Raw genomic sequence first — 17,682 nt, 5'->3', positions numbered from 1 at the left:
CCCCATGATGCCTTGTGGGAAACTGTGGCACTGCTGCACGCCAGGGGGGACTGCCATCTAGCAGTTCAGGGGAAATAAGGCCTGAGTACGTACACTCTCTCCGCCAGCCCTTCCAAGGCAGAGGCATCCTGGCTGTCGCTCACAGACTATATAATAAGTTTTGGAGTTGGGGTAACCCCTTATGACCCACTCAACAACACAAATGGGTGTCTCATAAAGCAACAATGTAAGGTACTGGGATATGGAGCACTGCAGAGCGCAAAGATTCATTAAAGGACACAGATAAAGCCACGGTTGAAAAGTCATGCTTTTTTTCTAAACTATATATTAAGCAGCCTTATCATCTCCTCCTTCTTATTTCTTCCAGTGTTCACATCTCCATGCAAAATCGGTGAAGACCCCTTGGCAGCTGATACCTTGCCTCCTAACCTGGGCTATCATGCCCAGATGAAGCATGGAGTAATTTATGTCTACACCAGCAAACAGGCCACCCAGCGAAATGATCCCCTTCCTTTGCCATACCCGAATTTTGAAGACTTCATTGATGACATGAACTTCCTCATTGCCCTCATTGCTGACGGCCCCACGTAAGTTAAGGCTTGCCTCTATAAGCTTCAACTGGATATTCCTTCCGTATGTGTGTTTGTCTGTGGGCACACTTCTAAGCAGCTGGGAGCCTGTGTACCCACATGGACTACTATACTAAAACTGGGTAGGGCCTCCTTTTGCTCTCCAAACAGCCTCAATTCTTCATGGCATGGATTCCTCAAGGTGTTGGAAACATTCTGTTGAGAGTTTGGCCCTAATCGATGTGATTGCATCACTCAATGTCTGCAGATTCAGCTACACATTCATGTTGTGAATCTTTTTCATTTCATCACATCCCAAAGGTGTGCTATTGGATTCAGATCCGGTGACTCCGATGACCACTGAAGGCCACTGATCTCATTGTCATGTTTGTGAACCCAGTTTGAGATGACTTTTGCTTTGTGAGATGGTGCATTGTCATTAGAAAACGGTCAATTGTAGCCATGAAGGGTTGCACATGGTCATCAGCAATACTCAAATAATGCCCTGGCATTCAAGAGATGATTGATGGGTATTAGTCAGTCAGTCATTGTCCAACCCGCTATATCCTAACTACAGGCTCACGGGGTTTGCTGGAGCCAATCCTAGCCAGCACAGGGCATAAGGCAGAAACAAATACCGGGCAGGGTGCCAGCCCACCGCAGGGCACACACACACACACACCAAGCACACACTAGGGACAATTTAGGATCGCCAATGCACCTAACCTGCAAGTCTTAGGACTGTGGGAGGAAACCCACGCAGACACGGGGAGAACATGCAAACTCCGCGCTGGGATGCGAACCGAGGTCTCCTAACTGCGAGGCAGCAGCGCTACCACTGCACCACCATGCCGCCCGGCAAGTAACATTAAAACATTACATTTTTTTCTCCACCATTACAGTAGAGCACATGGTGTATGTAACATTTAAACAAAAAATCACTTTTGGGTGGAGTATTCCTTGAAGTTTTAATAATGTTAAAAAATAACTGTGTTCTTCAAGGATGCCATTTTGTTTTTCCATAGCGGGCGGCCTTTTTTTATCAAGTTTCGTTGAAGATGGCTGTGGTGTGTGATATCATAGTCGCAATGGTATCAAGGTTAATGGTGTAAACTTTCTGGTCATCCGAGATTACGGAATTTCCACGAACTTTGCGAGCGTGTTTTCTTTATTTTGGTTTGTCTTTGTGTTTATCAGTTTAGTGCTTTGCATCCCTGCTAACAACTTTGATTTCTGATTTGGCAGAATTGAAAGAAAGGACTGATAAAAGGTTACAAACCTGGCTAGGCAAACATACGAGCTAGGGAATCCCACATGTCATTCCCGGGAATCCCGGGCTTCCCTGGGATAACACAGTGCACGGGCATCTCACATGTGAACGGTTTTAGAACGAGCGACACTTATTTTTAATAAAACTACTGCAATATGTTGACACCATTAAACGACTAACCTTATCTACAAGCAGTTCATGCTGTCATATAAGTACATGTATCTAGTTAGTTGCGGTAATAAGAGCGTAGAAAGCACGATGTGTCGAGTGTGGGCTCATCCAGGCCAGAGCGAACCTTCATGTAGAGTACGCCAGCTGCTCTGAAAGCACGCTCTGCCTCTACTGAAGTAGGTGACACAGTCATCAGATACTGATGCACTTGTTCTAAACAACGCCCGCGCTTGCCGTTGCTCTGACACACCGCCATTTCAGCTTTTACTGATGCATCCAGTTTCTTGTCATCATTCTGTGATGGCAAGTTCCTTGGCACAGATAATGCGGATGCAACAGACTGACGCATTGCAATTTCAAGTTGCTGTTCAAAGCTGTTGTCTGACAGACGTCAATGAAGTCTGCCCCGTCCGGGCATTCGTGAGCTGCAGAGTGCAGACTCCTCTCAGTCTTAGTGGGAGCCGGGAGACTGACTGCTGCTGCCGGTCTGTTGTTGACTGAATTAATCGGCAACACACTACGCCATGGGCCAAAAAACCGTGCCACTTAATTATTTTCAACTATAACTCTGTTATTTCTTGATCGATTTTTACACTTTTACACGCTATACATGCGAGCTTGGCCGTTCCCGGTTTCCTGAGAATTACAGCAGTTTCAAAATGTCCGGGAATCCCGGGCTCCCGTATGATGGATTCCCTAACACGAGCTCTCGTCTTCTCGTCTCTTTCACATCTGCCTGTCTTTTTCTGTTGTGGCAGAACACATGCCGTCTCTCACAGATTCAATGTTTTTTTTTTCTTTCCAGCAAAACCTACACTCACCGAAGGCTGAAGTTCCTCTCCTCTAAGTTTAATGTCCATGAGATGCTCAATGAAATGGAAGAGCTGAAGGAGCTCAAGAACAACCCACACAGGGACTTCTACAACTGTAGGAAGGTACGGCCACGGCATTAATATCTGGGGAAAAGTCAGTCGCAATGAAAGTGTTGACACCATAAATAAAAATCCTGACCTTTTAAGAACGACCAATACACACACGAGTGAGTGATAGCCGAGGACTAATGGCTCAGCAGACCTGGCGGAAGTAAAGCTATGTTTTATCAGACATCTCCGGCATGCTGAGCAAAGTCCCTATCTCAAAGTGCATCAGACACAATTTAGGACCTTTTCTTTAAAAAAAAAATACTTGATTTACAGTGCATCCAGAAAGTATTCTCAGCGCATCACTTTTTCCACATTTTGTTATGTTACAGCCTTATTCCAAAATGGATTAAGCTCATTTTTTCCCTCAGAATTCTACACACAACACCCCATAATGACATTGTGAAAGTTTACTTGAGGTTTTTGCAAATTTATTAAAAATAAAAAACTGAGAAATCCCATGTACAGAAGTATTCACAGCCTTTGCTCAATATTTTGTCGATGCACCTTTGGCAGCAATTACAGCCTCAAGTCTTTCTGAATATGATGCCACAAGGTTGGCACACCTATCCTTGGCCAGTTTCGCCCATTCCTCTTTGCAGCACCTCTCAAGCTCCATCAGGTTGGATGAGAAGCGTCGGTGCACAGCCATTTTAAGATCTCTCTAGAGATGTTCAATCAGATTCAAGTCTGGGCTCTGGCTGGACCACTCAAGGACATTCACAGAGGTGTCCTGAAGCCACTCCTTTGATATCTTGGCTGTGTGCTTAGGGTCGTTGTCCTGCTGAAAGATGAACCGTTGCCTCAGTCTGAGGTCAAGAGCGCTCTGGAGCAGGTTTTCATCCAAGATGTCTCTGTACATTGCTGCAGTCATCTTTCCCTTCATCCTGACTAGTCTCCCAGTTCCTGCCCCCATATCATGATGCTGCCACCATCATGCTTCACTGTAGGGATGGTATTGGCCTGGTGATGAGCGGTGCCTGGTTTCCTCCTAACGTGATGCCTGACATTCACACCAAAGAGTTCAATCTTTGTCTCATCAGACCAGAGAATTTTGTTTCTCATGGTCTGAGAGTCCTTCAGGTGTCTTTTGGCAAACTCCAGGCGGGCTGCCATGTGCCTTTTACTAAGGAGTGGCTTCCGTCTGGCCACTCTACTATACAGGCCTGATTGGTGGATTGCTGCAGAGATGGTTGTCCTTCTGGAAGGTTCTCCTCTCTCCACAGAGGACCTCTGGAGCTCTGACAGAGTGACCATCGGGTTCTTGGTCACCTCCCTGACTAAGGCCCTTCTCCCCAATTGCTCAGTTTAGATGGCCGGCCAGCTCTAGGAAGAGTCCTGGTGGTTTCGAACTTCTTCCACTTACGGATGATGGCGGCCACTGTGCTCATTGGGACCTTCAAAGCAGCAGAAAGTTTTCTGTAACCTTCCCCAGATTTGTGCCTCGAGACAATCCTGTCTCGGAGGTCTACAGACAATTCCTTTGACTTCATGCTTGGTTTGTGCTCTGACATGAACTGTCAACTGTGGGACCTTCTATAGACAGGTGTGTGCCTTTCCAAATCAGGTCCAATCCACTGAATTGACCACAGGTGGACTCCAATGAAGCTGCAGAAACATCTCAAGGATGATCAGGGGAAACAGGATGCATCTGAGCTCAATTTGGAGCTGCATGGCAAAGGCTGTGAATACTTATGTACATGTGAGTTCTCAATTTTTTTATTTTTAATAAATTTGCAAAAACCTCAAGTAAACTTTTTTTCACATTGTCATTATGGGGTGTTTTGTGCAGAATTCTGAGGAAAAAAATGAATTTAATCCATTTTGGAATAAGGCTGTAACATAAGAAAATGTGGAAAAAGTGATGCGCTGTGAATACTTTCCGGATGCACTGTACAGTGGTGTGTAAAAGTATTCAATCCCATTGAAAGTCATTTTAATTTTCTTCGTGATAAAATATTTGCACACACATTTATCCATTCAATATTTCTATTGTGATCTCTTATGCTGTAAGAATACATTTCTAAAGTCACAATAAACCATTTTCTGCAGATGTTTACCTGAATTTGAAAAACTCCAAAGTTTGTGTTTGCATTAAGTATGTAAGCCTCTGTGCTTTGGCAGCTCCAGCTTTACACAAATGACAAATGAATCACAAACGACACAAAGGTGACACTCATAATTAAACAGAATGAGGTCCTACTTGTGAGCCCTTTGTATTGCTCTGATATTAAAAGCCCCCTTTGTAAGGGTCCTAATCTTTGTTGGACAGTCACTTCAAAAATGAAGACAAAGAAGCATTCTGCTGATGTGAGAAAGAAAATTATTGAAATGGACAAGGCAGGAAATGGCTACAAACAATATCAAAGAGTTTGAATGTTCCGTTAAGCACTGCTGGATCCATCATCAGAAAGCAGAAGATTCATCACAGCACCCAGATTTACTAGAATAGATCGGCCCACAAGGCTGAACATCAGAGCAGGACGTCAACTAAAAATCCAACCGTCACTCTCAGAAAACTCCAATGCTCTTTGGCTGAAACTGGAGTGAAGGTGCAGGGGTCCACAATTTCAAGAGCTCTCCATAAGACAGGCCTCTACGGGAGGGGAGCAAGAAAGAAGCCATTCCTTAAGAAGGTCCACATTAAATCAGGTATGGCATTTGCTGCAAAGCATGAGAAAGACCCAGATTAAGATGTGGGAGAAGGTTTGATGGTCAGATGAGACTAAAATAGAACCTTCTGGCCAGACTTCAAAGATGCATAGTATGTGAGGTGTAAAACAAGCACTGCCCAGGCCTCAAGAAACACCGTACCTACAGTGAAATATGGTGGTGGCAGCATCACGCTATGGGGATCTGCTGGGACTAGGAATCTTGTCAGAGTTGAAGAGACAATGGATGGACACAAATGCCACACAATATTGCAGGAGAACTTGTTGCAGTTTGCTCAGGAGAAGATTCATCTTTCAACATGACAATAACACTAAGCATGACGCCATAGCAACACTGGAATGGCTCAAAACCGGACAGGTAAATGTTTTGGAATGGCCGAGTCAAAACCCTGATCTAAACTCTTGTTGAGAATCTGTGGCACTATTTGAAAACTGCTGTCCAGAGGCGCCATCCCACCAACCTAGAGGGTCTTCATAAATTCTCCCAAGAAGAATGAGTAAGAATCCCTCCTGAACAATGTGCAAAACTGGGACACACTTACCCCAAAAGACTGAAGGCTGTTATTGCAGCAAATGGGTTCTTGACAAAGTATGAATGTGTAGGGCTTGATCACTCGATCTCTGACATCGCTTCCTCTGTCATTTCCACATTTGGTCCCTCGGACAAGCCATATTTACACTAAAATGATCATGTGGGGTGTCGGGACATGAGCCATTGCACGTATTTGATTGGTTATCTTGTCCTGATGACAAATGTCTCTGATCAAAGTGTTTGATCTTTTAAGTACCGCCACACTCCTTCCTTTCTCAAGCTGTAAACTAATTCTGTAATTCCTAGTTTTACGGCATTCATCCAATCCCAGGTTATAAATGAATTTAAATAGGTTCTGTGGCATCTGTGCTTATTTACCATTTCTGGTCATAAACAAACTGAAAAAGAAACCGGGACTAACCAGATACATAAATTACTGGTGGTTCAGTGGCAACTGGGTGAAAGTCAACTCGGCGAAAAGACAATTTGGTGACATCCTTTTAACGGTTAGGTAATAGTTAGGGTTAAAGTGGTTAAATGACAACGTAGGATGTCGGAAAATCCACAAAATCACCTACTTTATGAGAGTCTTAATACTTTATGAGTAAAGATATTCCTTAAGCCGTACTCACAGGTCACCTTTTGTATTCTAAATATCGGTATCATACGCTTACAATCAATACAATTTATTTAAAGCATTAGCAATTTTGGCTGCAGAAGATAATGTAAGATAGAGTTTGTTCCATCTGCAGAATAAAATTCGCTTGTCAATTATATAATTTATTTTCAACATTTTAAATTGCGTTGTAATTTAAATATAATTTAAAAATCTCTTTGAACCTAACTATTACCTAACTGGTAAAGGATGTCGGTGAGTTGTATATCGCCAAGTTGTTTCTTCGTCAAAATGTCTTTCGCCGACTTGTCTTTTTGCCAGGTTGTCTTTCGCCAAATTGTCTTTTGCCGAGTTGTCTTTTCGCCGAGTTGCCCCTGAATGATTACTGGTACCGTATAGGAAGAACGTACGAGAAAGGATGCTTGCAATGCCTATAATTAAAGTCCTGTAAATTCAGTTCATTCTGGTTCATTTCAGCAAAATAATTCAAATATAATAAAAACAGCCTATAGTTCAAAAATGGAAGCTATTCCACTCCAGCCCACCATTGTCCTCTAAATAAATGTAAAATGTGCTGTACGTTCTTAACAGCCTTTTTACTGGTTTGCATTTTCCCCAGGTGGACACTCACATCCATGCCGCCGCCTGCATGAACCAGAAGCACCTGCTCCGCTTCATCAAGAAGTCCTACCGCGTGGATGCAGAGAGGGTTGTGCAGGAGGTGAAGGGTAAAAAGTTGACTCTCAAGGATGTCTTTGATTCTCTGAAACTGCATCCCTACGACCTGACCGTCGACTCCCTGGATGTCCATGCTGTAAGGATACTCTCAGGATTCTTATTCCTGAATCATATTTTGCCCTTGTGTATTATTTTAGATTTCTTTTCACATGATTATTATTAGTAGCTATTGTGATAATAATTGAGTCCAGACATCATAAAAAAGGTTTGGGGCAGCCACCCATATAATATTCACAAGACCAAAACAGAACTGATTACATGTGGCAAAGATGGCGGCTTTAAAGGCCCGTATAGGAAGTGACGTCCTCAAAGGGCCCGGGACCAGAAGTGACATCGTCTGGACTGGAAGTGACATCAACAAAGGGGGTGGAAACAGAAATCTTGTCTTTGGAGGTGCCAGAACCTTGCAGGATTTCCCAGAAAAGGTCTGCAGTGAACTGAAATAGACAGTCAGTGCACCCCGCCGCCCCCTGGTTGGATATTTTATTACAATTATGTAAGCCCTTTAGCTGCCTCCTACTTGCACGTGTGTGTGACACTATTCATCATGTTTCATTACTCATGGTTGCTGCCATTTGGAGTTCTGGTTGCGGTGCCGTCATATAAAGGTCGACATGTGCGTTTCCACATTATACATTATTATTCTGTGACTTTAGTGTGCGATTCTTTAGGTAGTTTAGGATACTTGATGTTCTCAGACTTTTTTCTCTGTATTAACACTTTGATCTGTTGATTAGCGTATTGGGTTTTGATAAAAATTCAGGTTCATTTTCTGGTTAAGAAACTTTGCACGTACCTTAGGCTGTGCCATCTCAAGTGGTTCTTGTTCAGCTGACTCTCTTGAGGCAGTGCAATGATAAAATAAAAAGATTAGAGGCCCAGTAATTCAGCTGTTGAACCTTCATTAGCCTCCGTCAAGTGATACACAATAATGTCAATGTCAATTTATTTATATAGCACATTTAAAACGACATAGGAATGCTCTGGCCAAAGTGCTTTACAGTAATAGAATAAGAGACAACATACAATTAACATAAATAGCAATAAAATAAATGAACATAAAATAAAAAATAAATAGATGTAGTGTTACATAATCACAATGAGGAAACCATCAGTATTACTGAAGGTCATGGAAATGCAAGTGAATAGAAATGAGTGTTTAATCTCGTTTTGAATTGTAGACGACTCCTTTATGTGACGAGGTAAAGAGTCGAGGAGCAGCAGCTGTTAAAGCCCTGTCTGTCCCCCTTAGGGACAACAAGAGACAACTGACCAGAAGATCTAAGCACTCTGGATGGCTGGTGTAAAGCACACAATGCAGATAAATAGGGAGGAGTGAGCCCATGTAAAGATTTAAAAACTAGCAACAAGATTTTAAAATCAATTTGAAAACTGACAGGCAGCCAGTGTAAAGAAGGTAATATTGGAGAAACACATTCAGACTTTTTTGCCCCAACCAGAAAGTGAGCAGCAGCATTCTGGACCAACTGTAACCTGCGTGTCAGGGATTTGCTAATCCCAATATACAGCGAGTTGCAGTAATCAAGGCGAGAAAAGATAAAAGCGTGAGTAGCTTTCTGAAGATCCCTAGGAGATAAAAAAGGCTTGATCTTACCAAATAGACGAAGCTGGAAAAAGCAACTCTTGACTACAGAATGAACTTGTTTCTCAAGAGAGAGGTTACTGTCAAAGATAACACCAAGATTGTGGACTTGAGGTTTGCAAAAGACAGAGAAAGAGCTGAGAAGTCCAAGACCAATTTGGGCTTTAGCTGATGGACCCACTATAAGCACCTCCATTTTATTTTGATTCAGATCAAGACAATTACTAGCCATCCAGGATCTTAGTTCAGAAAGACAGTTGTGGAGTTGATTTATTGCATAGTTGCAGACAGGAATATAAACCTGAGTATCAACAGCATAGCAGTGAAAAGAAATGTTAAATTTCCTTAAAAAAGCTCCCATAGGGTGAAGGTATATAGAGAATAAAACAGGACCCAAAATGGATCCCTGAGGAACACCACATTTAAGAGGAGCAGTAGGCGAAAAAGAGGAATTTAAAGTCACTGAAAAGTGTCTACCAGTTAGATATGACCTGAACCAGTTAAGAGCAGCCCCTTTAAGCCCAACAAGATGTTCAAGCCGCATCAGCAATATCTCATGGTCCATAGTGTCAAATGCAGCGGACAGGTGAAGGAGGACAAGGACTGCAGCGCCACCTGAGTCGGTGATAAGAGAGATGTCATTGAATACTTTCAGGAGGTTCGTCTCAACACCATGAAAACACCTGAAGCCAGATTGGTAGATCTCAAATAAATTACTGGATTTACGGTGATCGACCAATTGATTATAAATAATTCTTTCTAAAATTTTAGCCAAAAATGGCAGTTGGGAGATCGGGCGAAAATTGGTTAAAACTCCAGGATCTAATTCTGCCTTTTTTAGACAGGGACGCACCGCAGCCTGTTTAAAAAATGAGGGCACAACACCCGCACTAATAGAACCATTGATAATGGATAGTAAAGATGGACCCAAAACATCAAAGGCTTCCACTACGAGGTGTGGTGGTACAATATCGAGAGGGCTGGGAGCTGGTTTAAGGGTGTCAATCGTTCTTTTTAACTGTGAAAGTGAGACAAGATCAAAAGATTCCAAGACAATGCCCTGTTTAACAGTAGGAAGTTCATAGCCAGTTTAAGCAATGCCACAGCGGATAGTATCAGCAGTAAGTAGTGCACTTACAATTCTCAGAGTGCAGATGTAAAGACTAAATCTGTTAAGTTCAACTTTGGTAGGGCAAATTTTGAGCAGATATGGCAAGTCTAAAGAGGATGGACTGGGAGAAGCTTGTAAGTGTGGAGACAGTCGAGGAGCAGTGGAACAGGTTTAAAAATATATAACATATAATATAGGACCTAAATTTTGAATTTGTAGGAAACTTAAAACAAGAGTTTTAATAAAGAGTTGATAAAGAAGCTGTAAAGGAAAAAAACAGATGAATAAGGCGTATAAGGTTAATAAGTGCAGTGTGAATCGTGAGGTGTATGAGGGCAACCATTAAGAAGGATATTAGGAAGCCAAAAGGCAGTTAGACAGAAACATAGCAGATAAGGCAAAAGACGACCCAAAGAGATTCTTTCAGTATTTTAGTAGTAAAAGAACAGTCACACAGGAATAGTAAAGGAAATTAAAACAATACAGACATTGAAATAGCGGACACTCTAAACTCGCATTATTTTGAGGTCTTCACATGTGAGGAAGTTGATAACCTCCCACCAATAACAGGGACTACTAAGGAAGTGCTGAGTGATTTGGAAATTGTAGAGGGAGAAGTGCTACTCAGATTAAAGAGGCTGAAATCAAACAAATCTCCAGGACCAGATAATATTTAAGTTCTTAAGGAGGTTAGTGAGTACATACAGTATGTAAACCCTTGACGCATATTTTTAATAAGTCACTAGGGAAATTCCAAAGGACCGGAAAATGGCAAATATTGTCCCATTGTGAAAAAAAAAGGGTGACCAGGCAGATCCAAGCAACTATAAGTAAGCTTAATGTGCATCACAGGAATATTAATGGAAGGAATTATTAAGGGAAAGATTGAGCAACACCTGGCAAGGACAGGAGTTTTAATGAACAATGTGAACAGTCAGCATGGATTCAGGAAAGGGAGCTCCTGTTTTATGAACATGCTGGAATTCAATGAGAAAGAAACAAAAGGATGTGACCAGAGCGCTGCATATGATATTATTTGTTGTGGCTTTCAGAAAGCATTTGATGAGGTGCCACTTGAGTGGGTGGGCATCAAACTAAAAGAAATGGCAGTTCATGGTATGGTGTGTAGATGCCGAATTGGCTCAGACACAGGAAGCAGAGGGAGATGAGGGTGCGAGGAACCAAATCAGAATTGGCTGACATTAAGAGTGGTGACCAGCAGAGGTCAGTGCTGGGGTTGCTGCTATTTTTAATATAAATACATGATTTGGATAGGAATATAAAGAACAAGCTGGTTACGTTTACAGATGATACCAAGATAGGTGGATTGGCAGATATTCTCAAATTCATTCAATCATCACAGAGGGATTTGGAGAGCAGGCAGGCTTGGGCAGATCTGTGGCAGATGAAATTTAATGTCAGTAAATGCAAAGAATTACATGTAGGATGTAAAAATGCGAAGTCTAAAAACAAAATGGGCAGTTGGAAAATCGAGAGTATGCCTTATGAGAAGGATTTAGGAGTCATAGTGGACTCTAAGCTATCAACTGCCAGACAGTGTTGAGAAGCCATTAAGAAGGCTCACAGAATGTCAGGTTATATAGCGCCTTGATGTGTGGAGTACAAGTCACAGGAGGTTCTGCTCAGTCTTTATAACACACTGGTGAGGCCTCATCTGGAGTACTGGGTCCAGTTTGGGTCTCCAGGCTACAAAAAGGACATAACAGCACTAGAAAAGGTCCAGAGAAGAGTGACTGGGCTGATTAGAGGACTACAGGGGATGAGTTATGAGGAAAGATTAAGAGAGCTGAGCCTTTTTAGTTTAAGCAGAAGGAGATTAAGAGGAGACCTGACTGAAGGGTTTAAAATTATAGCGTGAATTAGTCCAGTGGATCAAGACGGTGACTTTAAAATGAGTTCATCAAGAACAAGGGGATACTGTTGGAAACTTGTTAAGGATAAATTTCACACAAACCTTAGGAAGTTTTAACTTACACAAAGAACGATAGACACTTGGACTAAGCGATCAAGTAGAGTGGTAGACAGAAAGACTTTAGGGACCTTCAAAACTTGATTTGATATTATTTTAGAGGAATTAAGTGGATAAGACTGGTGAGTTTTGTTGGGCTGAATGGCCTGTTCTCGTCTAGAGTCTTCTAATTATTTAATAGCTAATTATATAATATCTGTATAATTTTAAGAGTGCCATTCTATCACTCTATCTCCAAACACACCATAATCAAAGCATTGGAAGCACATTAATTATTTGGGTGCTATTCTGGTATATATGTAACTAGCTGAAACACATGGTGTTACCCGGGAGAAAAATAAAGGGTTTTTTAAAATTGTTTGAGAAAAATATAATTAAAAAAACACAACTTGACAGATTAAATTTTGTTTTGTGGTGTAGTAATAATTTTTTACATGCAGAGTTTTTGACGATGTAAAAAAAAATGTCAATTAAATGAATATTATTATTAGGTTGATTTAATTCTATTACGACTACAACATTGTTACAATAAGAATAATGCAAGATGAAAATATACTTAACAAAAACAAATATTAAATGACAAACAAATAATACTATGGATTTTTCATTAAAAAAATTGTCGGTTGCTTTTACGGAGCTCACCAGAAACATTACAAGCATCAACTGGATTATAAAAAAATATAATTAAAAAACACAACTTGACAGATGAATTTTCATTTTATGGTGTAGTAATAAGTTTTTACATGCAGAATTTTTGATGACGGAAAAAAAAAGCCAATTAAATGAATATTATTATTAGGTTGATTTAATTCTAATACGACTACAACATTGTTACAATAAGAATAATGCAAGATGAAAATATAGTTAACAAAAACAAATATTAAACGATAAACAAATAATATAATGGATTTTTCATGATAAAACTGTCGATTGCTTTTATGGAGCACACCAGAAACGTTCCAAGCATCAATCAGATGATAACATACATACAAGACAGCAGGATTGTTACAGTCTGCTTTATATATAAGATTGAGGTTAATTGTTGGAGAAGTGTTCATTGGAAGGTGCTTTGTGGAATAAAAACTCTTCATTATAATATTTATAATCTTATATTGTGGACTGTGTTGCTCTGTATGGGGCTCTCTGGCACCCCCTTGTGGTTACTAAGTGTCAACTGAGATATATATATATATATATATATATATATATATACAACGACATGCAGGTTAGGTGCATTGGCAATTCTAAATTGTCCCTAGTGGGTGTGTGTGTGTGCGCTCCCTGCGTTGGGCTGGCACCCTGCCCGGGTTTTATTTCCTGCCTTGTGCCCTGTGCTGGCTGGGATTGGCTCCAGCAGACCCCCGTGACCCTGTAGTTAGGATATAGCGGGTTGGATAATGGAAGGATGGAAGACCGCAAGATTGTTACAGTCTGCTTTATATAAAATACTAGGGGGCTCTGCCCACTGCTCTGCCGTTCGCTTATGAAGAAGCAGATGAACAATTTAAACAGACTGTTATTTTCATGGGAATTGTTAGATATGCATACTAGAACTAAACTATTTTGCAGCGAGTAATTAACCATAGTAAAAAATATTAAAACGTAATGAAATGAAAGAAAATTATGTCTCATGTTGTGTTAGAGGTAGTCGTTGCGTTATACGTTTTTGTTCTGTTTGCCTTTGAAATTATCACGCAGATATTTTTAAACTTACCCTTTTACTGTAAAACTTTAGTAAAAACAATATTTGGAATTTACTTTTCTTCAATATCGCATTTAATTTTGATTCTGTGTTTGGTGTTACATCGTGACAAAGCAACGTATAACTGCCCCTGAGTCAATATCATTTCTTTCTCTCTAATAAATAAACCGACTTTTTCGAATGTTTGTCCCTGTGATTTGTTAACTGTCATAGCAACAATTATTCTAACGGGAAACTGTAAATGTTTTACTTTGTAATATGAATGGTATATCAAGATCTCCTTTGGTGTCTCATGTTATCCCTGAAGATGTACTACATTACCTTTCTTGTCGCCTGTTAATGTTAGAATTGTTCGACCAATTTTCAATACAACTAGTCTTGTCCTATTGCATAGCCCATCACTCAGACATAAATTACACAGTAACATTACGATACGTCCTTCTTTCAACAGTATTTCGTACGGTGGGAGACCGGACAGTGTTAACGGTTGTAGATATTCTTCACGATATTGTAAGTTGATGTTGTCCTCTTCTGCACCATCACCACCAACTGTTTCAGCCTAGTCTACTGATACACATTTAACCAATTTGCTGTGTAACCGATCGACAGTTTCACGTTAATTTGTTTGACTTCATTGTTTCTCGGTACTAGGATTGCCCGTCTACTCATTTCTTCTGTTGATAACCCTTTGGGATGAAATTCTTCAATAACATTTGGACATAATAAGTCTTCTTTTATTGGGAACTTAAAGCGAGGAAAACATAAAAATTTATAAGAGCTGAGAGCACAAGAACCGTGTCTGACAAAAGCATTCACACGAATGAGAGGTGATAGGACGGTGGGCGTGGGCCGGTAACCGGAAATGATTGAGAGGAGGGTGGGACCCCCTTTACCAACTTGAAAAAATCCCTCCGCAATAGTCTTGTCTCATCTGAAGATTTTCTTTCATAATACAGAGATATATGACCCTGCTAAGTAAGCATCCTGGGGTGGACATGTATGCTCACTGATTTCTTTGATTGTTACATTGAATGTAAAAAGTGTGTCTTAAGCACCAAGCGTAATCGTACTCAGTATCCTGATGTGCTATAATCGCATTCCTTTTGGTTTCTACAGGGCAGGCAGACCTTTCAGAGATTTGATAAGTTCAATTCCAAATACAACCCCGTGGGTGCCAGTGAACTACGTGATCTCTACTTAAAAACAGACAACTTCCTTGATGGAGAGTACTTTGCAACTATAATCAAGGTGAGAGAAAATGTACCACCTGTTCCCTATGTTGCATGCTATGTACACAGTTTATTTAATTATTCAGTTGTATTTATTTTTTTGTATTGCGTTGTTCCGAGGAGACATGCAAGTAAGAGTTTCATCATCATTTATACACAGGACAATAAACTTGACTTAACTTGACCAATAGGTTATCCAGTCTCTTCCCCCATGTTATGCTGTAGGAGTTTTTGATATTTTTTTTTTTACTTCATCTTTATGTCTGTATATTAATAACTCAGCTATTGCTAGTCATGAATTTTGGGACAATGTTATGCTTTGAAGTCACCAGCAGAGGGCAGCAAGAAACAAAGTCATATATTGGCAGTGTTTTCTTCAAATACATTTAATTCCAGAGCAGACATTCTGATTTAACTTTACATTTTATTAGTAGAGAATTCTATAACTGTCTTTAGATTAAATGTATGGATTATTGGGGCGAATTAAAAAAAACAAACAGTCATCTGGGAAAGATTTGATTGGTAAATCAGGTCAAGTCAGGTTGGAGATCATACACTGGTACAGCTTGTTGCTGCACCCAGCACATGACGACAAAGCTCAGGATTCTGGTTGGCAACCCCCCCAGGCAGACACACGGTCCAGTCCCACCCTCCAGAATTTAGCATCTCTCTGCCGCAGCCAGGTGTTACGTGGGTGTCCCCTTGGCCTGGTCCAGCCATTCGGGTCCTCAACAATGAGAATTCTGCAAGCTGGATCACCCTCATGGGAATCGCGTCACATGGCCGTAGTGCTGTAACTGACGCTCCCTCACAATGCAGGTAATGTGACTGAATAATGGGACAAGAAGGGTCTGGTCAGGGGGTCACTCTAACAGAGCTTCAGAAGTCATCTGCTGAGATGAGAGAACCTGTCACAGGGTTGACCATCTCAGCAATGCTCCATCAATCCGGAATTTATGGTAGGGTGGCTAGACAGTCTCACTGTCTACCACTCTACTTGGTCACTTATGTGGCGGACGGTCTGAGGCTCATGCCCAGTCAGGACGCCCGGAGGATAGAAGGACCGGGAGAGGAGCAGTACCTCCCCTAGAACACAAGAAGGCAGTCACCCTGGTGGGCGTTGGGGCCATGGGAACAGAGCTTGGAAGCTCAACCTTGTGGGGACTCAGATGTTCAGAAGCCATGGTAAGCAGCACTTCCACCCCACCAGAAGTGCTGCAGGAAGGCCATCAGGGAGCACCTGGAGCACATCAGGGATCACTATAAAAGGGGCCGCCTCACTCCATTCAGGGAGCCGGAGTCGGGTGGCAGAGGATGGAGCTTGCGAGAGAGGAGTAAAGGTGGCTCAAGAAAGAAAGAAAGAGAAAGAAGCAAACAAACAAAGTAAAGGAAAGTAAAAGGACTGAATCATCATTGTGGTGATTTGTGCCCTGTGTGCTGTGCTGAATTGGAAAAGAAGAAAAGAAAAAGCGCGAACTTGTGTAAGTGTGCCTGTCTGTGCCAGGTTAAGTGCTGGTATAGTGCCATCTAGTGGCACACTTACTTAATGCGTGAAGAAAAACTTCCCAATATTTGAGCGAAATTTCCCCTTAACAAGTTTCCAGCTGTGTCCCCGTGTTCTTGATGAACTCATTTTAAAGTCAGCATCTCGATCCACTGCACTAATTCACGTCATCATTTTAAACACTTCAGTCAGGTCTCCTCTTAATCTCTTTTTGCTTAAACTGAAAAGGAAAAGAAGTTTCATCATGTGACCTCAACTTCACATGCAGTGCAGTCACGTGACACAACTTCCAGGACCACGCCCCTAGCAACAGAACACGGCATCATAGCAGAGGAGCCACAGTACTGGACTCGTAGAAACTGCGACAATCGAGCTTTAATAAAAATTCGCATTTGCGATTCTCTAACAGTAGTCATTCATTCTGTCATTTTCCAACTTGCTTAGTCCTGGGTATGACGTTCATCTCCATCCAGCCCTGCAAGCAGGTTCTCCAACCTACAGAGAAAACTTGGGGGTTGGTGACGAGACTGGCACTCCAGCCACCATCAAAAACCTCTCACTGTCCCAGTGTAGTGCTGAGGTGTCACCCGCTGCACTCGGGTCCCAGTCCAGGTGGTTACTTCATGTGGTGGGTGCAGCAACGTGCTATTAGCGCTTGCACCCCAACCTGTCTCTCCTCTCTTAGTCCTGAACAGGGGGTCTACTGGAACCTATCCCAGGTAGCATAAGGTGCAAGGCAGGACCAAACTGTGGATAGGGCAGGGTGAACGCACGCACACACACACACACATACACACTACAGACTTCTTCTCCTTTCGGCTGCTCCCGTTAGAGGTTGCCACAGCAGATCATCTTTGTCTGCATATTGATCTATGGCCAATTTAGGATCACCAATTCACTTAACCTGCATGTGGAAGGAAACCTGAGTACGTGGAGGAAACACGGAAAGACCTTGCAGACTCCACGCAGGGAGGACCCGGGACGCAATCCCTCGTCTCTTTACTGTGAGGCAGCAGCTCTTCTACTGCGCCACCGTGCCACCCTTCTAAAGTATA

The 17,682-nt window shown here is 41.7% G+C and overlaps 1 protein-coding gene across 2 annotated transcripts in view; it reads left to right on the top strand.

The window, feature by feature from the left end:
- The window catches only part of ampd1, a 131,635-nt gene that overhangs the window by 51,500 nt on the left and 62,453 nt on the right, over positions 1-17,682 (top strand). For both annotated transcript variants that reach the window (XM_039749392.1, XM_039749391.1), the window contains 4 exons: positions 368-587; positions 2,816-2,945; positions 7,370-7,564; positions 15,011-15,142. In XM_039749392.1, coding sequence (XP_039605326.1) covers positions 368-587; positions 2,816-2,945; positions 7,370-7,564; positions 15,011-15,142 — 677 coding nt within the window. The remainder of the gene's footprint in view (positions 1-367; positions 588-2,815; positions 2,946-7,369; positions 7,565-15,010; positions 15,143-17,682) is intronic.

This window comes from Polypterus senegalus, chromosome 3 (assembly GCF_016835505.1).
Source record: "Polypterus senegalus isolate Bchr_013 chromosome 3, ASM1683550v1, whole genome shotgun sequence".
Lineage (NCBI taxonomy): Eukaryota > Metazoa > Chordata > Cladistia > Polypteriformes > Polypteridae > Polypterus > Polypterus senegalus.
Note: the sequence above shows the minus strand (reverse complement) of the source record. Positions and strands in the feature narration are given on the sequence as shown.